General features: G+C 45.1%; 1 protein-coding gene across 1 annotated transcript in view; it reads right to left on the reverse strand.

Annotated features, from left to right (window-relative positions):
• SH3RF3 (SH3 domain containing ring finger 3) overlaps positions 1 to 23718 on the reverse strand; it is a 456086-nt gene that overhangs the window by 151830 nt on the left and 280538 nt on the right. The window contains exon 2 of the mRNA XM_056114572.1: positions 12462 to 12737. Within this exon, the coding sequence (XP_055970547.1) occupies positions 12462 to 12737 (276 nt within the window). The remainder of the gene's footprint in view (positions 1 to 12461; positions 12738 to 23718) is intronic.

Below are 23718 nucleotides of genomic sequence, written 5' to 3' on the forward strand. Positions count from 1 at the left end.
GACCTCATCAAGATATTAATCTGCTGAAAATTTGGGTATGCAGGTTTTGTGACTGAAGTCTCCAGGCTATCTCAAGTTGATATGGGCTACCTCATCCTCCTCCCTGTACCTCCAGAAACCCAGGCAATCACATTCACACCCAAAGCCACCACCCAGTATAAAAAACAAAACAAATAACAAAATACTGCATCAGCTGTGCGTTCCTGATAAAAATATTGAATGTCCTGAGCAAACATGATGACCTCTTAGTACCTAAACTGCAAACCATAATGCACAAAAGGAGAGAGAGGAAGAAGAAAGGTGGCTTCCCTAGAGGCAGGTGGGCAGAAGCTGTTAGTAGGGGGTTGGTGGGAGTAAATTTGGGACACTGGTGGTGAGAAATGTACGGTAATGGAGGAATAGGTGTTGGAACATTGTATGACTAAACCTAATTATGAATAGCTTTGTAATGGTTTATCTCTCGGTGACTCAATAAAAATAAATCAAAAAATAAAAAGTAAAACTATGAGAGTAGAGAGTATTGTAAGATTCTTTCTTTGCATGTAGCCAAACTGGGTTCAATTCCCAGGATCCCATACACCCTTAAGCAGTGCTAGGAATGATCCCTAATCACAGAGCCAGGAGAAATCCCTGAGAACTACCAAGTGTGTCCAAAACCCAGTAATAATAATAAAATAAAATTATTGAAAGGAAAAATAATAAATAAAATAAAGCAGAAACTCGATCAATAATAATGAATATGCTTCTAAAATCTTCAGGATTTAACGATTTCCCTAATGAAATTTACAAAGTAAATTTAAGGAAGAAAGTATACCAGTTTTTCTAACAATCTCTTCCTGAAGATAAAGGCAGAGGGACTACTTTTTAAAAAATTTTTTTATTAGTGAATCACCATGAAGTACAGTTACAGGCTTACAAACGTTCAATGGTTGAGTACCCATCCCTCCACCAGTGTCCATTTTCCACCACCAATGGTCCCAGCATCCCTCCCATCACCCCCACCCTGTCCCCTCCACCCTACCCTGCCTCTGTGGCAGGGCATTCCCTTTTGCGCTCTCTCTCCTTTTGGGTGTTGTGGTTTGCAGTGGAGGTATTAAGTGGCCATTCTCTTGGATCCATAGTCTACTTTCAGCCTGCATCTCCCATCCTGAGTGGGCACTCCTAGCACCCTTTTCTTGGTGGTCCCTTCACTATTTGAGCTGCCTTTCCCCCCAGCATTTGAGGCTGGCTTCTAAGCTGTGTAGTAATCCTCCAGGTACTTATCTCTAGTGTTCTTAGGTGTTAGTCTCCCAATCTGTTACTTTATAATCCACAAACAAGTGCAATCTTTCTATGCTCTCTAATTCAATTTACAAGACTAATACTAAAACCAACAAGGAGACCAAAGGTTAAAAAAAAACCAGAGAACTGATCTTCAATAGAAGTTTGCCACCAGAAGGTCTTAAGGGGGTAAGGTGACCCTAGGGCAGTTTTAGGGGAAGTGGGCACTCAAGGGTCTTGCTGGAATGTCTTGTGTGTGAAAGAAACCCTGCATCTATAAACCACGTTAACTAAATTAATTTCTTTAAAAATAGTAATACTTCATGAGCCTGGAATTTATCCCACATATGCAAGGTAGGTTCAAAATTCAAACTCAACTGATAGTCACATCAGCAGCTAAAGAAACATGGCATGACCATATGAACAGAATAGACAAAGCATCTGATGGAGTCAAGTGCACATTAGTGATTTCTTTAATACCAGGAAAAAGAGAAAAGTACAGAGTAAACTATTCAACTTGATGAAGAACATTTCATTAGTTAACCTCCTGCTTCAGGGTTAGAAATGCAAAGCTTTCCCACCAGGAACAAGTTAAGGATGCTTCTAAAACACAGCCTTTCACTGTAATACTATAAGTTCTATGTAATGTAGTAAGACAAGAAAGGGAAATAAAAGTTACCTCAAAGATACAACATGGAAGGGAAGAAATAAAACTGTTTTTGTCTTCAAATGAGATTAGTACTATATAAAAATGTGAATAAATAAACAGAAAATCTGCTAATTATATGGGCTGGTGAAATAGTACAGTCAATAGGGAGCTTGTTTTGCATGCACCTGACCTGGGTTTTACTGGTACTCTGGCTGGTTCCCTGAACTTCCCAGAAGTGATACCTTAATGCAGTGCCAGGAGTAATCCCTGAGCACCACCAGTGTGTGCCAAAAGCTAAACAAACAATTCCCTAAACCCCCCAAACAAAAACTGATGTATAGCAAAGTTGAAACACTATATAAGATTGAAGCACAAAAGACAAATAACTTTCTACGTATTAACATAGGTAATAAACAAGTGAAAATACCAAAAACGATGTACTGGGGATCTAAGAAATGGCTCAGTGGCAACAAAAAGAACCTGACTTGAACTTTGACTCCAAGGCCTGATCCCTGTACTGCCTTAGGAGCTCTGCCCATGCTCCCCGCTGCCACCAGGCCACAGAATCACTCCACACACTCAGATGCATGCGAGCCATGGACAGCACCACAGTCAAGAATTGTGTGAGAGCACTGTGACTAGGCGTGTGCTCCCCAGCTCTGGCATTCTTCACGTGCTTGTGCAGAAGAGCATGCATGTTAGTGGACCTCGTCTTCCACAGTGCTCCTTTAATGGTAGGTGCTGATCACCAGGGTTCACACATTTTAGCTTTGATACTCCAAAACTGGTTTGTAACCAACACAAGAAAACATGTGCCCCTTGGAAAACAGGACAAGCAAAAGTATGTAACCCTTGATCACTGTAACAACAGCAAATAAAGGGAAGGGGGTGATATTATTTACAACAGTACCCCCCAAATGAAATAGTTACAAATATAGCCTCTGCATGTCCAGCTGATTGCCGTCTGGTGGCAGATGCCTGTCCTCACTCAAACTGGGGCAGCTCCTAGTCCATTATCAGACTGGATCCAGAAATCCTCTGGCCTGGGAGCAGTTGTCGGGAGCTGGCATACTCTTATACATTCAAAAGAACTAACGAAGGCTTCCCATGACTTGACCCCAACCCAAACTCCAACAAAGAGAATAAACCACAGTGAGGAATTTCCGAGTGCTGGACAGGGAAACTTCCCTGTGCCTTGCAGCTCCAGGGTAGAAGACTGTGTGCACTGCAGCCAGTACTGTCTTCTCTAGCACCACAGAGCTTCAGGAAAGCCTGGATCTTCCTCCAAAGCTGGGTACCACAGTGCTGGACAGCTCTCATCCCCACACCTGCAGTCCTCGAGGACAGCTGCTCCACAGCCTCTGGGGAGTGGGGAATATGCCCATGTAAAACATAAATCGGAAATGCGGGACAAAGATAATCCTGTCTGTAGTGTTGCACTGGAGTTGCCAGTTTCTGTTCTGAGAATGGCATCTGTGGCTTGTCCCATTCAATGTGGAGGCTGTCCTTGGTTCCAGAAGAAGACAGGTGGAAAGGCACATGCAAATCTCATGCAGGTGTTTGGACTCTGGAATGCTTTGCTCTGTTATGGCTCAGGAAACCTTTCTAGAGAGGACCAGAGAGACAGTGCTTATGACATGCAACCCACATACTGCTGAAAGCTGCTTGCCTCAGCTGAGTCAGCATGAAAGTGACAGGAAGTAATGGGTTTGACTGTGCCAATCAGACCTGATAGACAAAGGCAAACAACCCAGGCCAGGCTTGGCCTGAGAGCTCTGGGTTACCAGTCAATATCAATATGAGAAAGTGATCTAATCAGACACATGGATGCCACGGTTAGTTGGGGGGGATGAACGTATTCTAGGGCCAACGTAATTGCATCTGATGATTTTATGAATGAAGGTTGTTTCCCTGAAGTCATCTCACTTTCAGACTCATGACTCTACTCTACAGTTTCACAGGAAGTGAGACTCATCACTCATGTGGCTAGGCACCGCTCAGTGGATCTCCCTGTTTCCTAGAAGTTCATGTTGGAAAATACATCAAATGTCAGCCTCACCATGCAGGCTCACCGTGCAAGGCTTATCTTGAAGTAGATTCACTTGATTTTCAGATGGCTTCAGCATGGTCGCACATACTCTGAAATCTGGGCTATGAACACAGGGGGCTGTGTCTGTGTGTGTCTCTGTGTGTTTCTGTGTATGTCTGTATGTGTGTTGCCTTTCTTGCTGTACCATGATTGGGTAACACACTTTCAAGGCATAAAGGGAACATGGTTGATTCTCTAAAAGAGGCCTCTAATTTACCCTATTCCCCCAAAGGGTTGCATAAATTCTGTCTGTGGAAAAATTAAACTGAAAATAGTTAAGCTTTTATGATTACCTACTTCAAGGAGATGTGGAGACTGACTGCCAGCAGGCAGAAAGCCTAGTTTTCACAGCAATCCCTGGACCCACCAACAAGGCTGACTGAGTACCCTGTATTTCAAGGCCACCATAAAGGTGCATCATAGTGAGCATCACAGCTAGGGGGTCACTGACTCAGCCAGGAGGAACCCTTCAGCAGCTGGGGTAAACCAACCTCTGTAGGCCCAATACTTTACTCTCCTAAATGAGCTGTAGGGTAATATCACATCCAAAGCATAGCCTGTGGAGGTCACGGGGAGTAAGCAGGTCACTCTTCTGGAGCCCCTCACTCCCTTTCTTCTCTGTCACCCTCAATCAAGTGGCTTCTAAGGAGTAAGAGCCCGAGGGCAGAGACACGCAAGCATTGGTTGCCCACACAGCTCTGCCCCAGTCTCCTCAACTAGCTGCAGCTCGGCTGCATGACCCTAAGGCCCTCTCCTCATTTGAATACAGCCAGACAGACAGAGAATATCAAAATCACTTTGCTTCACAGAGAAGGGGAAATTTAAAGGTAAAAGCTCAAAACTTCCTCAGTCTTTTGTTGCAGTAATAACAGAAAATTGTTTCCTCTGCTAGCTGCCAGCAGCGCTAGGGAGATTTGCAATGAATCATAGTCACCAGGGAGCTCCTGTCCTGCGGTGGCTGATGAAGCCAAGCTGTCTAGAGAAGACTCTGCCCCCCTGTCCTCCCCCTCATGCAGCGTACCCAAAGTGGGGGAAGAACTCGCCCCTCTTTACAGCAACCACATTCCACAAGAGGGAAGCAGACTTTCCAAAGTCTCAGTGTTGGAGAGAATCTAAGCCACAGCGGGGGACAGCTGGACACCATGGATGGAACTGGTGTGTCAGAGGTTGGACTCCTCAGAGCTGGAGCACTCCCAAGCTGCACGTGTACACACAAACACACTTACACAAAAAAATACACGCACAACCCAGCCAGCTCGAGATTCAGGGCCCATTGTGAGCACTCTCTTACTCTGTCCACCATGAGTCCATGGGTGTTTTAGGAAAACACTCTATGTGTTCATTTATTGTCCGTGAAACACAATACAGTGTTGATAAATGCATAATAAATTAACGGGGAAGTTGGGGAGGATAAACTCATACTTTCAATAGAAGATGAGTTGGTGCACTGCCCAGTCAATGCAGATTTTCCATTCAAAGCATCACTGGCAAATACTTATTCCAAGTCCTGAGTGCCTCACTGTGCCATCACGTGGACCACCAGTGAGTGGAGGATGAATGACCTTCACCAACCTTCATCCTATCCAGGAGAGGCAGGCAGTTGTGGAGTAAATGCAAATGCCAATCATATCAGAGCAGAATATAGCCATGATAGTGAGGGCCTCGTCACATGGACCTTGCCATAAGGATGAGCATGTGGCGTGGGGGTCATTCAGGCTGAGTTCAGAGGCCTGAGGGGCCAGAGGCTCGGTGGGGAGAGCAGGAGCCCCCAGTCGAGCAGAGCCCGTAGTGGAATGTGCCAGAAGCAAGAGCTCCAGCCAGTTTGGCGCAGAGGGCGCGCACATCAGGGGATGGGTGGGCAGCCAAGACTGTATTGGTAAAGGTAAAGGTAAAGGCCCTCCCGTTGATCGTCGATTTGCTCGAGCGGGCCCAGTAACGTCTCCATTGGAGACTTTGTTGTTACTGTGTCTGGCATATCGAATACTCTCGGTAGCTTGCCGGGCTCTCCGAGAGGGGCAGAGGAATCGAACTCGGGTCGGCCATGTTGGCCGCTTGTAAGGCGAACGCCCTGCCCGCTGTGCTATCACTCCAGCCCGAGACTGTATTGACTAGACAAAAAGTTAAGTCGTGGGCTTTTGAGCAGAGGTGTTATACACCATGTGCCATAGGACGCGTATCACTCTGCTCCAGCACTGGGGTGGGGTTCAGACTGGGGGTGGGGAGTGGCTGGCAGCAGGCAGACAGAGTGGGGTCAGGCACAGGGGAGCTGTGGCTGTCACAGAGACGCAGCCCACAGTCCAGAGCTTTGAAAGGACTTCCAAAGAGAGCGCTGGCCACAGCTGCAAGCTGCAGACAAGCCTTCCTGATGCATCATAACTCCCAGAGAAGGGCTCAGCACTTGGTCTCAGGCCCCTCCCCCCACACCCACTGCCCCGCCCTGCTGCAGAGCCAAGGGCTCCCCTCTGGACCTAAATCCCTCCCTGCCCCTCGCAACATACACCCACCGCCCTGCCCCACTGCAGAGCCAAGGGCTCAGCACTTGACCTTAGCACTTCCCCCCCCCCCCAACACATACCCACCATCCTGCCTGGCAGCAGAGCTACTGTCCCAAGGCTCCCGCAGGTGTCCACCTTACCCAAGTGTCCACCTTAGCCAAGTGTTCTCTCCACGCAGGACCAGGCAGCACTCAGGCAGCTGCAAGGCTGCAGCCCAGTCTAGTAATTTGGGGTGTGTGTGGAGGGGGGTGGGTGCGGGCGGAGGGGAGGGGGTGGTGTCCAGGCAGAAGCTCTAGAAAGTGGACTAGAGTCTCAGGCAATCTTTTCCAGGCATGTAACACTCAGGACTCAGGAGAGAGTGGGTGGAGGAGCTGGATCCTCCTGGGCTTGCTTCTTGGACACTGGCAGGACACTGGCCAAGCAGAGAGCCTCCCCCAATGCCTTCCTCACCCTCCAAGGAAGAAGAGCACAGACAAGGTGACTGAGGGGCTCCTGAGGTCTCTGCAAGGGCCACACCTTTCACAACACCTGGCCAGGCCCCTGGAGAGCCAGTCACCAGGAAAGCAGGGTTGGGTGAGCCAGCCTGACTCCCTAGCTCTTTCTGGAGGATTTATCTTAGGAGAGATGTTTATTTTCTCTTGAGTTTCTGGGCTCACATAAAAAAGAGATGTTACAATTATAGAACTGAAAGACTTTGTAACAGGGGAAGAAAACAGAGGGCAGAAAGCAAATATTTACTAAATGTTTATTTTAATTTCCATTTTTCTGAATGCCTTTATTCACTGAATTATATTAACAACTCCACTTTATAGTTTAAAAAAAGAGTCTCAAAAGCTAAATGATATTTTCAAGTCATTATGTAAGTAAAAAGAAAAGCATCATGATTCAAATCTGGCTCCAGAGCACATCTGCCTACATTTGGTTTTTATGCATCTAAGTCTATGCTCTGGGTCAGAACAGTTTGGGATTAGTGCTGGGTTAGTTGACACCCTGGCAAGCTACCAAGAGTATTTGATATGCCAAACACAGTAACAACAAAGTCTCCAATGGAGACGTTACTGGGCCCGCTCGAGCAGGGTTAGTTGACAAAGGAGAGAATTTCCACCTTGTGGCAAAATGATGATCAACCATTCACCAGAGTTCGTAAGCATTTTATGGTGACAGGAGCATGAGGAAAGTTGGGACCGACTGGGGTAGCATTTTTAAAAGATTTCTGATGAAGTGATAGTCCAGAGGGAAACATGCTTCTTTTGCATACATCCAACCTCGGTTGAGTTCCTGACATCCCATGAGGCTCCTGCAAGGAGTGATCCCTGCATGCAGAGCGGGGAGGAAATCCTGAGCACCACGAGAGTTGGCCCCCAAACAAAAGACAAAGGGCTTTTCAGCTCAAGGCAACCCATTGGCCCCTGAGGCATGGGGGAAACGTGTGAGCAGCGTACCTGAGGTACCTGAGGGAATTGCTGCAGTGCTCAAAGTCTAGCGCCCCCCACACAGCTACCTAGCAAGGATGGCAGGTCAGGTCATCACAGCTGAGTGCAGGGACCCACTCTCAGTCAAGGAGCAAAGGAGATTTTCTGAGGGCAGGTCCTGCCTGAAGAAATACCCCTTGGCCTGGGCTGATCCTGAGCATTAGGGAATTCACTAGGGGAAGCTCCAGCCTTTCCATCCAGCACTGCAACCTGACTGCAAATCTCCTCATTGACTGTTACCTGGACAGGACTTAATAAACATTTGCTGAATCCTATAAGTGAATAAAAATAAGATAATTTGGAATAAGATGATGCAGAAAGAATGGGACTCAGGTCCTGTCTTGCTCACCTCTGTACTTATATCACACTGCCCTGAAGACCCCCGGGTGGTGTGGGGGAGTGGTAGAGTTGTCCTGACCTAGAAGACTAGGAAGTTCAGCACAGTTACACTTTTTCTAGTGCTAGAGCCACTTGATGGAAGAGGGCAAGCAGACAGGGAAGGCCCCTCCCTCAAGGCAACAGGAGTGAATTTCCTGGAAATAATGAGATCAGTAGCCCTGAAGTTGCAAAAAGTCAACTTTGCAGAAAACAGGAACTAAAGCCTGAGAAGACTCACCTGGCCATCAGAAGACCCAGAAAAGGCGGGGCTCTGACAAAGTTCCAGCAGAAACAAAGGGCCAGGAAAGGCATTTCCAAAAACATCCCCCACTCCCATCCCTATCCCCTTGGCAACCTCCCTCCAAATGGACTTTTACCTAGGTAGAAGCCTCAGGTTGAAAAAAAAACCCCATAAAAGCCACCTTGAACAAAGGAAGGGTGCACATTCTCTGCCTGAGCCCATGTGCTGCTTGTTCCCACATAACTGAGCACATGTGTCACCCGCACCTTGCTTCTTGAGATGTGTACTTTCATGCTTTCATATCTAATGCTGGGGTATGTGTAAGAGTGTCTCCACTTTTGGGGAAGCCCACGTTCCTTCAAGAGCATGTTTCTCTCTCTCTCTCTCTCTCTCTCTCTCTCTCTCTCTCTCTTTCTCTCTCTCTCTCTCCCCCTTCCTCTTCCCCTTCCTAAAACCTCCAAATAAAATCTGGTTTTACTTCACTGCTTATCTCCTCATTTACTCCTGAAATTCTTTTCTATGAGGTGAGACAAGAACCCAGTAACTAAACATGGGTCCTGGGTGGTAGAGGCAGATTGGGAGAAAGTGCCCATCTCACCATCTCTCTCCTTCCCTCCTCACATAAGCCACGTGGGGTCCATCAACATTACAGTTACAAAGTGTTAAAGTGATCTGTTTGAAAATTGCTTGCCCAGAGTGTCCACCGATCCTATCTCCCACCACTCCCCACCCAGGGCCAGATCCTGGAGAGTAGGAGAGTCAGGCCCAGCACCAGCCCTTTAGGCTTCATAGAGAGCAGCTAACAGCTTTTTTAAGTGAATCTACTAAAATGTAATAAAACATTCTTTTAATAGCTGACTTACCAAAGTAATTATTCACTATCTTCATAAATGAAACAAAGACTTTGGTTTTAGAACGGCTTTAATTAAAGCAATTTTAACAGGACTATTCAAAAGCCGTAACAGGAGGTAAAACTCTAGCTTCGATCCACCTGCTTTGTGCCTTTTTAACTAATCAATCTCAACACAAAGATGCTTTCTAAAGTAAGTTAGCACCACCTGCAGATTTCAGAGACCATTATTCTAGGCGCTACAAAAAGAAAAAAAATATGCTTTCCAGAGGTAAAACTTAGCTGGCATGACAGTGATGGTACCATGATCTGAGGATAATTTGATCTCTGTAAGAGTAATACAGATGAAGGCCATTCAGAGGAATCAAACTTCCAGGCCATGGAGCCAGATGTAAGGAAACTTGGTGAGCAGTGAGGATGCCAGTGAGGATGTGGCCATGAGGAGGCCAGTCCATGATGCTCATGTTCCCCCACAGCTTTCTCTGACACGTGAGGTTGGAGCGATGAGAGGACGTCAGCAGCAATGTCCCAGGACCCACAGGAGGAAAACTAAGCAGATGCCTGGTGACAAGTCTGTCGACCATGGTAGGGCAACCCAACAATGAATCCACAGAATTCAATAAAATAAATCCTTGAGAAGCATCCTGGGAGAGTGCATTGCCAGCTAGCTATCTCTGATAAAAGCTACCTATCCTGTGACAGGGCATCCCACCACACTGCCTTGGCCCCTTCACCTCCTTCCACAGGACCCTCAGAGCTGTATCTCCCAACAGTGGTGTGACTCACAACCTAGGGGTAGTTGTGGTACCCAAAGAAAACTCAAACAATACAACACTGCTGCAGAGTGAGTTTAAGGAAGTTAAACAGTTTGAAGTGAGTTTCCTACAATGGTTATTTTACTGTCTTTTGCAATGTCAACTATTAAATCCTATCATTTAATGTTTGAGACTTTGCTATGTCTAGCAATGTTCACCAAGTTATTCGATTTTTGGAGCACTTATTTCTTGGCTTGTTATTGCATGTTCTCCCACTAGATTTCAGAATGTTGGATGCCAGCAATAGAGTTACGGTCCAGTGTATTTTGTCCCTTTTTGCCTAACATCCTGTCTTCACCCTGGAGTTGATTTTCCCAGGTAAACACTGATAGGATGGAGCAGGTTCAGGTGGTTTTGTGGAGACAGACCTTTGCTCAGGCCAGAAGAAACAGGAAGTGAGGTCTCCTCCAATCCTAAATTCTGAGTCTGCCCCTGAAGTCAGCAAAGTTTAGAAGACAGAATGAGTCTGTCTTCCTAGAAAGGACATGAGCAGACCAAGAGTTACTAGGCATCGTGAAACTTGTCACAAGTATTATGGATCTCCAAGAATCTCATTTTCAGGGGAGCTCTTGAGACCACTGGGCAGATAAGTGAGAAAAATGGAGGGGTATGTCTGCCTGAGATTCCAGACAGCTTGCTCATCTAGTCTGTGTGTGTGTGTGTGTGTGTGTATGAGAGAGAGAGAGAGAGAGAGAGAGAGAGAGAGAGAGAGAGAGAGAGAGAGCAGGAAGCAGAGAGAGAAATAGAAATATTGGTGGGAGCTCTTGGGAAGATGCATCAGATAAATGACAATTGAAATTATCATCAGAACACCTTTGATAAAAGGAAGAAAGAGTTGAATCCCTGAATTAAAAATAGATTATTCATTGTCAAGGTAAAGAATGGAACAAGACATAAATAGCAGCCAAGTGCAGGGCATGCTAATTTTGCTCTAAAATGGTGCGCATGGTACTCTAGCAGCCCTCCAGGGAGCTCAGTACTACAGCCAAATTCTGCATGAGCAGATGTGTGTGTGTGCGCATGAGAGAGAGAGAGAGAGAGAGAGAGAGAGAGAGAGAGAGAGGGGGAGGGAGGGAGAGAGGGGGGCTATAGACAGGAAGATAGAGAGAAAAAGACTTAGAATGAGGCAGAGAGAGATAAAGTTAACTAGACAGTCAAATAAAAACAGGCATAAAGAGATAGGGACAGAGATAGGGACAGGGAGATATAGAGAGACAGGGACAGAGATAGGCAGATAGGGACATAGAAATACAGAGAAGGTCAGACAGATATAGAAACAGAGACAGACAAGAGTAAGGACACACACACAGAGAGAGAGAGAGAAAAGAGCAGGAAAAAAACAAAGAGAAGATAGGAGTTAGAAGCAAAGAAGAGAAAACCACCAGCATTAAATAAGTTATGTACTCTCTCTGAGCTTTGCTTTAAAATTAGGAGGACAGACTTCAACCACTTCCATGGGAATTGCAGATACTATAAAGAAAAAATGCAAGCTTGCTGGTAAAGCACTCGATATGGATAATTAATCAGCAGTCACTGCTTTTGCTGTCATCAGAAGTGCTTCCAGGATCCCATGCAGGAGGAATCATCCTCGCCCAAGGACCAGGAGGAAGGAGGCACTGCAGCCGGCAAGGTCCAAAGAGCTTCGTTCTGGCCTAGGACAGTCACTCTGTTCCCTATAAAGGCCCTAGTGGACCAGCCCCTGGCATTTCACTTGGCCCTCCAGGGAAACTCCTTGTCAAATACTATTTAACTTGTCACCAACCACAGTCCATCTTGGCCAGACTGATGTGGCTACTCCCCACAACCCTGAGCATCCTTTGCTCCTGAACGGCTGTGACATACCTCCCTGTCCCTGACACTATTCCATGAAGGAGTGTCCTAGAGGTAGCACCCTCTCCACACCACTCCACATCTTGAAATATTTCCTGTCTTTGTTTCTGAGCCCCTTTAGGTTTGTGGGGTCCAGCTAATGTCACCAAAACACACCTATCAACTATAGCTGGAGCTAGTATCTGACTGAGCTGTCTAGTTTCAGCAACAAGCCTGGGGAGGTAGAACCAATCACTCTCCCCAGTCAGAAGCTACTGAGAGGGAGACCCCAGACTCCTGAGCTCGAGAATTACGGCCTAGGCACCAGATGCCCACTCTTACCCGGCAATAGTCTTGTGGGGAGTGGTGTGGGTGGATGGCTGTGGACAGAGCCCAATCTTACCTTGGTGAAGGTCAGGCAGTCCTTATCCTGGTCTCTGTCCTTCATCTCAAAGTCATAAAGTGCTTTGCCCTGGGGTGGGGCCTGTGGCAAAGGTCGTAGGCACTGCACATAGCTGGCAGGCAGGAAGCCATGTACCCCATGCAGCTCTCCATGGAACCAGTGCTCATCGACCCTGCGCCTTAGGACTATGACATCGCCCTTGTTGAACTTGAGGTCACCAGGTTCCTTTCCCTCATAGCTGTAGAGGGCTTTTCCATAGGGAAGCTGGGAGGGATTCTGGAAAGGAAACACAAACCCAGGTTATTATTACTCAGCATGTCTGCCTGTCATCCAGGGCTGTGCTTGCCTCCCAGGTGGATCCAGGGGGTCTGTTTTGGAAGTACCCAGAGCATACCCTTCTGGTGGAAATCACTTCAAAGAAGCACATCCTCAGTGACAGAAATACACAAACCCCTGAACCAGAACTACTCTGCCCACGCAAGAGTGTCCACACTGGCACTCTCCCTGAAGCCTGGTGGAATGGACAGGCATGGTCCCAGGCTCTCCATGTAGACTGGAAAGGACTGGAAAGTAGAATGTAAATGACCATCATTTACAGATGAAAACACGAAGGCAAGAGGGATATGGCCTGAGTATGTTCACCTTGAGGGGAGAGCAGAGTCTCCACCCTAGGGTCTGGGTGTGGATGTTCTCACCCACTGCTGCATGTTGAATGACATCCCACTGGGTGTATCTCTAGCTTCCATATTTCCAGCAATTGTCATCTAACAAAATTTTTCCTTATTTTACCAACTGAAACTATATAGCAACGCATAGACAAGGGGGTGATCAAGTTAATAAACGCCCGTCCCGTTTAGTGGCCTTACAACAATGTGGTATGTGCTAAAGATGCAAGAACAGGAGAAAGCCTGATCATGGCAGCCTGAAGCGACTCCCAGCAGCAGTGCATCAGGATCTCTTGAGAGTCCCCAGCAACAGCACATTGGCTGTTCAGTGACAAAGCAGGCTGATCCAGGGGTACTATTACAAGAGCATAAAGCAGCATCCACTCCTTTTTGTTTGTTTCTGTTTTGGGAGCCATACACAACTGTGCTCAGGGCTTATTCCTGGTTCCGAGCTCACGGATCATTCCTGGCAGTGCTCAAGAGTACAGTATGTGGGACCAGGAATTAAATCCAGAGTAAGTTGCACGTAGGTGAAGTTGGTGAGGCCCCATGATGGCTTATATGGGGCAAAGAGAAGAGAAATGGTCGCTTTCTCCCGACCCACTTCTGACACCCCAGGACCAGCTGGGCAGGCTCTTTGCAGAGAAGGAAAGACAGTCTAAGCCCTACCCAGCCCTTACAGATCTTTGTCCTTCTCACAGAAAATAATTTCAGGAGTAGACAAGCAGTGAAGTAATAACAGATTTTATTTGGAGGTTTTGAAGAAGGGGAGGAGGTAGAGAAATTGACACACCCAAAGCAGAAGACAGATTTCTCCAAAGGTGAAAAGAGCACCAGAACACATCTCAGGAGAGGAGATAAAGGCAACAATCATGCTCAGGCACCACATGTGCCTGGCCACCTGGGCACAAGTAGCACATGGGCTCGGGCAGCATATGTGCATGCTTACTTCTTTCAAGTGGCTTTTTAGGTTTTTTTTTTTTTTTTTTTTTTTTTTTTTTTTTTTTTTTTTACGCGGCTCCATTTGGGGCTTCTAGCAAGTTAAGAGGATGCTTCTAGGAAGGTTTCCAAGGGGGTAGAATTGGGAGTGGTTGAAATTCCTGCCCTTGATCTTTGTTCCAGCTAGAGCTTCTATGGAGGTGTGGGAGAGGGGTGGAGGGTGGCAGGTGTCAAGCCTTCTCTGGGTCTCTGTTGGAGGCAGGTGAAAGTCTTCTCAAGCCCCTGACCTCATATGGTAGGCTCTGCTGTAGCCTAGTGGCTATTGGGTTTAATACTTCCTAGGAATTTCATTGCTTGGGGGCCCTCCCCTGTTTACCCGCCTGTATCAGAAGGCAAGAGTATTAATCTCTAGCCCTCAAACCCTCCCAGGGTGGGAGAAGCATGCTAAAAGTAGTCTATAGACCAAACATGATTGCCACTCAATGCCTCTCTTGCAAAATACAGTACCCAAAAGAAGAGAGAGAGAACAAGGGTGAATACCCTACCACAGAGGCAGGATGGGACGGGGGGATGGGAGGTGGGGGGATGTTGGGACCCGTGGTGATGGATGACGGGCACTGGTGGAGGGATGGGCACTTGATCATTGTATAACTGAAACCCAAACACAAAATTTGTAAGCCTATTACTGTACCTCATGGTGTTTCACTAATAAAAAAAGGAAAATAAAACGGCTTTCTTTTATTTTTTTCTTTATTAGTGAAACACCATGAGGTACAGTTGTAGACTTAGAAATTTTAGTGCTTGGGTTACAGATATACAATGATCGAGTACCCATCCCTCCACCAGTGCCCATTTTCCACCATCAATGATCCCAGTACCCCTCCCACTACCACCCCCTATACACCCCATATCTTATCCCGCCTCAGTGGCAGGGCATTCCCTTTTGTTCTCTCTACTTTTGGATGTTGTGGTTTGCAAAAGAGGTATTGAGTGGCAATCATGTTCGGTCTATAGTCTACTTTCAGCATGCAACTCAAATCCTAGGCGGATCCTCCCAACACCCTTTAATTGGTGCTCTCTTCTCTATCTGAGCTGCCTTTTCCCCCAGCATGTGGCTGGCCTCCAAACAGGAGAACCTCCTGTTACTTATCTCGACTATTCTTGGGTGGTAATCTCCTATTTTGTTACTTTATATTCCACAGATGAATGCAATCTTTCTATGTCTGTCCCTCTCTTTCTGACTCTTTTCACTTAGCATGATACTTTCCATGTAGAACCACTTGTATGTAAATACCACAACTTTATCTTTTCTAATAGCTGCAAAGTATTCCATTGTGTAGATGTACTAAAGTTTCTTTAACCAGTCATCTGTTCTCGGGCAGTTGGGTTTTTTCCAAATCTTGGTTATTGTGAACAGTGCAGCAATGAACATACAAGTGCAGATGTAATTTCAACTATACATTATTGCCTCTCCGAGATATGTTCCCAGGAGAGGTATTGCTGGGTCAAGTGGGAACTCAATTTCTAATTTTTTCGAGAAGCGTCCATACTGTTTTCCAAAAGTGCTGAACCAGTCGGCATTCCCACCAGCAGTGAAGGAGGGTCCCTTTCTTGTCACATCCACGCCAACACCGGTTGCTTTTGTTCTTTTGGATGTGGGCCAGTCTCTGTGGTGTGAGATGATATCTTACTGTTGTTTTGTTCTGCATCTCCCTGACAATTAGTGATGTACAGCACTTTCTCATGTGCCTTTTAGCCATTTGGATTTCTTCTTTGAGAGGATTTCTGTTCATTTCATAACCCCATTTTTTGATGGGGCTGGATGTTTTCTTCTTGTAGAGTTCAACCAGTGCTTTGTATATCCTTGATATCTACCCCTTATCAGATGGGTATCACGGTATCAAGTATCACAGTCCTCCTGTTGTTCATCAATTTGCTCGAGCGGGCCAAGTAACGTCTCCATCGTGAGACTTGTTGTTACTGTTTTTGGCATATTGAATACGTCACAGGTAGCTTGCCATGCTCTGCCGTGCGGGCGAGATACTCTCAGTAGCTTGCTGTGCTCTCCGAGAGGGGCGGAGGAATCAAACTTGGGTCGACCATATTGGCTGTGTGCAAGGCAAATGCCCTACCACTGTGCTATCGCTCCAGCCCATCAGATGGGTATTGGGTGAATATCCTTTCCCATTCTGTAGATTGTCTTTGTATTTTGGTCACTGTCTCTTTTGAGGTGCAAAAGCTTCTTAGTTTAAGATAGTCTTATTTGTTTATCTCTGTTTCCACTTGGTTGGTCAGTGGAGTGTTGTCTTTGAAGATACCATTAGCCTCAATATCGTGGAGGGTTTTGCCGACCTTTTCTTCAATACCTTATGGATTCGGGTCTGATGTTGAGAGCTTTAATCCATTTGAAACTGACTTTTCTGCTTGGTGTTAGGTCGAGGTCTAAGCCCACTTTTTTGCATGTGGTTGTCTAGTTATGCCAGCACCATTTGTTGAAGAGGCTTTCCTTGCTCCAGTTCACATTTCTTGCTCCCTTATCAAAAATCAGATGTTCATACATTTGGGGTTGTGTGTAAGGATATTTCACCCTGTTTCATTGGTCTCTGTATTGTATTTTGGTCACTGTCTCTTTTGAGGTGCAAAAGCTTCTTAGTTTAAGATAGTCTCATTTGTTTATCTCTGTTTCCACTTGGTTGGTCAGTGGAGTGTCGTCTTTGAAGATACCATTAGCTTCATCAGCTCTGCCTTTGTTCCAGTACCATGTTGTTTTAATTATTACCGCTTTGTAGTAGAGTTTGAGGTTGGGGAGGGTAATGCCTCCCAACGTCTTTTTCCCAAGAATTGCTTTATCTATTTGTTGGCATTTGTTGTTCCATATGTATTTCAGGAGTGCTTGATCTGTTTCTTTGAAGAATTTCATGGGTATCCTTATAGGTAGCACATTGAATCTGTATAATGCTTTGGGGAGTATTGCCATTTTGAGAATGTTAATTCTTCCCATTCATGAGCAGGGGATATGTTTCATTTCCTCGTGTCCTCTTTTATTTCATGGAGTAGAATTTTGTAGTTTTCATTGTAGAGGTCCTTTACCTCTTTAGTTGGGCTCATTTGAGGTACTTGATTTTCTGGGGCTCAATTGTAACAGGATTGTTTTTTTCATGTCACTTTCCTCTGTCTCATTATATGTGTATAGGAAGGCCATGGATTTTTGTGTATTAATTTTATAGCCTGCGACTTTACTGTACAAGTCTATTGTTTCTAGTAGTTTCTTGGTAGAGGAATTACGATTCTCTAGATTTAGTATCATATAATCTGTGAATAGTGAGAGCTTGATTTCGTTCTTTCCTATCTGGATGCCTTTAATATCTTTTTCTTGTCTAAACACTATTACAAGTATTCCGGTACTTTATTGAACATAACTGGTAATAGTCTTTATATTTTCCCTGATCTTAGAGAAAAGGCTCTTAATTTTTCCCCACTGAAAATAATGCTTGCCATGGGTTTGTCGTAGATGGTTTTGACTATCTTGAGGAAAGTTCCTTTAAAACCTATTTTGGTAAGAGTTTTAATCATAAACGGGTGCTGGATCTTGTCAAATGATTTCTCTGCATCTATTGATATGATCCTATGTTTTTTTCTTTGCTTTTGTTGATATGATTGATTATTTTGATTTATTTTCGATTGTTAAACCATCCTTGTATCCCCGGAATGAATTCCACTTGGTAGTGGTGTATTATCTTTTTGATGAGATGTTAGATTCTATTTGATAATATTTTGTTGAGGATCTTCATATCCTTTTTCATCAGAGATATCAGCCTGCAGTTTTCTTTTTTGTGGTGTCTCTATTTGCTTTCAATATTAGGGAGATATATGCCTCATAGAAACTGTTTGGGAGAGTTTCTATTTCTTCAATTTCCTGGAAAAGCTTGAGAAGAACTGGAAATAGGTCCTTTTTAAATGTTTGGAAGAATTCGCTAGTGAATCCATCTGGTCCTGGACTTTTGTTTTAGGGAAAACTTTTGATTACAGTTTCAATTTCATTGATATGAATGGGTCTATTTGGGTCTTTCAAGTCTTCTTGGTTCAATCTTGGGAGATTATTGGAATTCAGGAATTTATCCATTTCTTCTAGGTTATCTTGTTTCATGGCATTCGGACTCTGAGTAGTCTCTAATGATCTTTTGGATTTCATTGGTTTCTCTTTTAAAGTCCCCTTTTTGATTTCTGATTCGGTTTATTAGGGTTCTCTTTCTCTCTCTTTGTGAGTTTTGCTAGTGGTTTATCAATCTTGTTTATTTTCTCAAAGAACCACCTCTTGGTTTCATTGATCTTTCTAATTGTTTTTTGGGTTTCCATGTCATTAATTTCTGCTCTAAGTTTTATTATTTCTTTCCTTCTGCCAAATTTCGGTTACTTTTGTTGGTCTTTTTCTAATACCTTGAGAAGTGAGGTCAAGTTATCTATGCAGGCCCTTTATTCCTTCCTTAGGAATGCTTGCAATGCTATAACTTTTCTTCTTAACATGGCTTTAGCTGCATCCCATAGGTTATGGTAGCTCGTGTCTTCATTCTCATTTGTTTCCAGGTATCTTTTGATTTCATCCTTGACTTTTTTCCTGACCCACTAGTTGTTCAACATTGGGTTGTTTAATTTCCAGGTGTTTGATTTGGTTCTCTGTGTCTGTGTTTGATTAGCTTCTATCTTCAGCACACCGTGGTCAGAAAAGATTGTTGATACTACTTCTATCTTTCTGATTCTATTGAGGTATGTTTTGTGACCTAGCACTAGGTCTATTTTGGAAAATGTTCCGTGTGCACTGGAAAAGAATGTATATTCCTTCCTTTGGAGGTGTAAAGTTCTGTATAGGTCTACTATCCCTCACTCTTCTATTTCTTCCTTCAAAGCTAATGTTTCCTTGCTGAGTTTTGTTCTTTTTGATCTATCCAGAGGTGATAAGGTGATGTTGAAGTCTCCAACTACAATTGTGTTGCTAGCAATATCCTCCTTAAAATCTACTAGCAGTTGTTTTAAGTATTTAGGTGGTCCCTTGTTAGGTGCGTATACATTTAAGAGTGTGATTTCTTCTTGCTGTACATATCCCTTGATAAATATAAAATGGCCTTCTCTGTCCCTTCTAATCTTTTTCAGCATGAAATTTATGTTGTCGGATAATTGTTTGGCCACCCAGCTTTTTTGAGGGAGCTGTTTGCTTGCAGGATCATTTTCCATTCTTTAACTTTGAGTCTGTGTTTGCTCTGAGTGTTGAGATGAGTTTCTTGTAGGCAGCAGAATGTTGGTTTCAGTTTCTGGATCCATTTTGCCACTCTATTTTTCTCGATTGGTGTATTTAGACCATTAACATTGAGAGAGATTATTGTCATGGGGTTTTGTGCCGTCTTTTTGTAGGGGTTGGTTGTGCTTATAGGTTTTTTTTTTCTTTTTTTGTCTTACAGGAGCCCATTTCATCCTTCTTTTAGGTTTGGTTTTGAGTCTATGAAGTTCCTGAGCTGTTGTTTATCTATAAAATTGTGTATCACTCCTTCCGAGTTTGAGTGAGAGTTCAACTGGATAAAGTATTCTTGGTGAGGCATTCATTTCACTGTGTTTTTTCACTATATTTCACTTTTGCCTTCAGGCTTGGAGGGTTTCCTCTAATAGGTCTATTGTAAATCTAATGGGTGCTCCTTTGTATGTAATTTCCTTCTTTAACATTGCTGCTTGCAATATTGTATCTCTATCCATGCATCCATCATTCTGACTACTATATGCCTCGATTTTTTTTTATTAGGGTCTCTTTTAGCTGGCACCCTTCTGGCTCCTTATATCTTTATGTCTGCATTCTTTAACTCTGGAAACTTTTTAGCAGTGATTTCTTTCACTGTGGCTTTTTCATTGCGGTTGCCTCCCTGTCCTTCTGGTACTCCAATGATTCTATGTTGTTCTTCTTGGCGTCATCCCATAGGTCTCTGATTTACTTTAGAGCTATTTTGAGGTCTTTTCCCATTGTTTGTTGTTGTGTATTCAATTTTTGCTGCTCATCTTCAAGCTCACTGATTCTGTCTTCAGCTGTAGTCATTCTACTGCTGAGGGCACCCACTGAGTTTTTAATTTAGTCTACCGAATCCTTTATTGTGACACTTCTTTTTGTAGCTTTTTTTTTTTTAATTTCTGCTCTCTTTTATTCCTGTATTTTCTAGATTATCCGATCCACTGTTTCTTTTGTTTCTTCCTTTAATTTTCTGGATGTCTGCTCCATCGATTCTTTGAGTTCCTTGAACATTCTCAGTATTTCATCTCGGAATTCTTTATCAGAGAGATCATATTTGTGGGTAACCCCTTTTGAGGATTCGGGACTCTTTTCTTTGTCCTCTTCTCGTAGTGGAGATTTTCGCTGTTTCTTCACATTGTTGTGGTTGTATCTAGGTAGAACCTTCAAGTTCAGTAGTGCTGTTCCCTCTTATAGTGGGAAAGGGTTCTGAATGAGCTTGGTTGATGGTGGTCACCCTTCTCCCCTTCTAGAATACGTCCTTCCTCTCAGACATTTTTCTGTGACTTATGATAGGCATCTAGTGAAGCATTGGAGGATGTGCTCTTTTATATAGGGCTTGTTCAACTTTTTGAGTACACTGGTCTTTTAATGGAGTTGATGTAGGCCAGTGGATTGTTGTCATATTGTGTTTGAGGAGGCCGCATTGTTTTGCTCAGAATTAGGTCATATAGGTTGGCATATGAGTTGAGAGTGCTGGGAATGGGGAAAATAACTGCGGCTGCAGAGAAGGGAAGCCACAACTTCCTTTTAATGTCATGGTACATTCTCTTTATCCTATTTGTCCTAGGAATAAGATAATCCTTCCAAAGGTCCACCACTCTTGCTCTCAAACAGTAACTCATTCTGAAATCCAAACAATTCTTGGCAGTCTTCTGGTCTCAGCAGTGAGACTGAATTTCTCTGAAACCATTTGTTATCAAGTGCACTTCCGGAGCTCTTTTCACTTAACTGGGTCTTTTTCATAATGATTTGTGAAACTGGGCCCCTTCTCTGTACAGGACGTCAGTGACTGCTCCTCTGAGCAAACACCAACTCAGTGCTACAGGCCAGTTCTGTGTCAGTGGGAAGCGAACAGAGTGCTCCCCCCACCCATCAGTGGCCAGCAACTTTACTAACAGAGGCGCTTTCCTCACCAGCACTGCCTTTGCCAAAGGTTTCTTTAGTATTCAAATCAATCGATAAAGTACAAAAGCCTAAAGCAGGAGTACAGAGAAAAGCGCTTTATAGAGCATTTAATAGCATGTTAGCAACTCAATCACTCTACATTTATGTTTTAGCAATGTCAGATCCAAGCAGTTAAGAGAAAACCCGCTGGCAAAATGACAAACAGCTACCACTAGCCAATTAAATAGCAACACCAGAGGACGCTTCATTGCAGAACTAGAGGAAGAAAAAAAATCCATTTGCTTCCAATAAGGTGGTTCTCAATAGCTCTTTATTATCAGCATAATAGACTGTAACAGGCCCCAATCTTAACAATTTTAGAAATGGAAGAAAATGGATAATTTGCAATACAAATACTGAGATTGGAAAAGATTAGAAGAGACTGTTGGCTATGGGCCACCACCAACAATCCCTGGTCGAGGTTCCTAATCAGGGACATTTATTAGCCTGGGGAATGTGAGGCAGTTGGGAAGTGGGAATGACTGGCATCTCAGAGGCAGAGGGCAGGGACCTGCTCCACACCCTAGACCACAAGGAGACCACCACAGTGTTCTCCTGCCCAGACCATGGCAGTGCGATGGGCAGAAACCCTACTCAAGTTGTGCAGGAAAATTGTTTCAAAGGTTTTTCCTTCAGTCATCCTTGGTCTACCACCACTTCAGTAGGAGAAAGGGAGCACACTTCTCTTCATAATGGGACTATTTTAACTCTAGCACACAGACCAGCTAAGATACATACTGAGGTAAGAAATGTTAAGCAATAGAAAGAATAGAACTAGAACCTATTAATCATTTTTTTTTTTGGTGGAGGAGCCGGGGTAGAACCTACTAATCTTAAATTCCAGCAACTTTACCCTTAGAAACAGCGCTCAATTAGTTTCATTAAATAAAGAAGAAGAACCAAACTTTTCCCCTCAGCCTCTGATCCCTCCATCTCCAGGCCAGGAAGGCTGCTCAGAAGCAGTAGCTGCAGCTCATGGGCCAACTGCTCCCATGTGCCTCCTCTGGTGTGAGCTGGGACAGATGTCTGTGCTGCTCGGTGCCTGCCTCCCTTTGGCTTGCTCAGATGGCACAGAGGGCTTGCAGCAGAAAAGCCTGGGGGGGGGGGCATAGTAGGTGCCACCCCGGGGCCTGGCTCCAGGCCCTCTCCTAGCAGCATGTCGCCTCTGTTCCTGCGAGGCTGCTCTCCTGCTCTGCACAATGAGCATGTCCCCATCAGTCAGAGAGCACCATGACCCAGAAGCTCTGGCCATCTTCATGGCCTCACCTCTCCCTCGGGCCTTTCAGCTTCCCTTCAAAGAGGACACACATATCACTGACTTCTATTGACATCTTTGCCCAGATACGTCTTGCTCCCTGAAGCTGTTTTTTCTCCCCTCAAGCTGATCGCTGTGCCTGTGGGTCTCCACCCACTGCTAAGGGAGCACCTGTCATTTCCAACTCTGCACCTACCCATTGATCCAGACCCCAAGTCTGAGATGCGGAGAGAGACTCCAGCACACTCCAGCACTGTCTGTGTTCCACCTCCCTTGCCTCAGCCATCACAAACCTCTGCCAAGGACACCCAGAACTCTATGACAGCACATGCCCTGATGCGAAGCTGCCCCACCACGTGCTGTCCTAGCCTATAACCATGGGGGTGTTGCCCAAGTTCAGCCAGCCACACATACTGGCGCCCTTCCCACTTGACCCCTGCCAGAGAGGGCAGCACACTCATTAGCAGAGAGCACCCGCCCTCGAAATCTTAGACCTTTGCTATGTTCTCTGCCCTCTCCCTTCCACTTTCTGTCCCAGACATCTAGTATCCAGGTCCCAGTACACCAAGACCCCAGACAAAGCTGAATTGCAGTTGCTGCTAATCTGGGGACTGAGGAGAGACCTTGTCTGGGGAGGTGCCTATGCATGTTGGTTAACTCCATGCTCAGGTTTCTCCTAAGGTAAGGCCTAGATGTCAGGAGGTGAAAGTTAGAAATGCAAGCTCTGATAGGCCAACCTCGGTCCCCCCCCCCAGTATGCCTCACTGGAGGAATAAGTTTCTAAGGGTATCACCCAGCTCCATAGGAGCGCAGGTTCATCCATGCAGACCAGGGGAGGAGAGGGTCCTGGCTCCTTCCATAATGGTGGAGGTGGGGCCGGGGGACTGGACTGACGCATCCCTCAGCACAGCACCACAGGCCAACCACATCGGCAACCCAGGGAGCATCAGCTCTTGTGTCGGTTGTATCAGCTGGCACGGAAGAAGCCTGAGAGAGAGAAAGGGGAAATAGAGGCAGAAAAGGGCTGTGCAACCTTACTACCCCTCCCCAGATCTCCAAAACAAGTAAAACTGAGAACAACCGAGAGAGAATGCAATTCTTTCCAAGTCCAGGGCACATTCTGGGGGTCAATAAAGGAAGTCAGGATGCAGCCTATAGGCAATGTATGGAAGCAAGCTTGACACT

Source organism: Sorex fumeus, unplaced genomic scaffold (genome assembly GCF_029834395.1).
Source record: "Sorex fumeus unplaced genomic scaffold, SorFum_2.1 ptg000026l, whole genome shotgun sequence".
Classification (NCBI taxonomy): Eukaryota; Metazoa; Chordata; class Mammalia; order Eulipotyphla; family Soricidae; genus Sorex; species Sorex fumeus.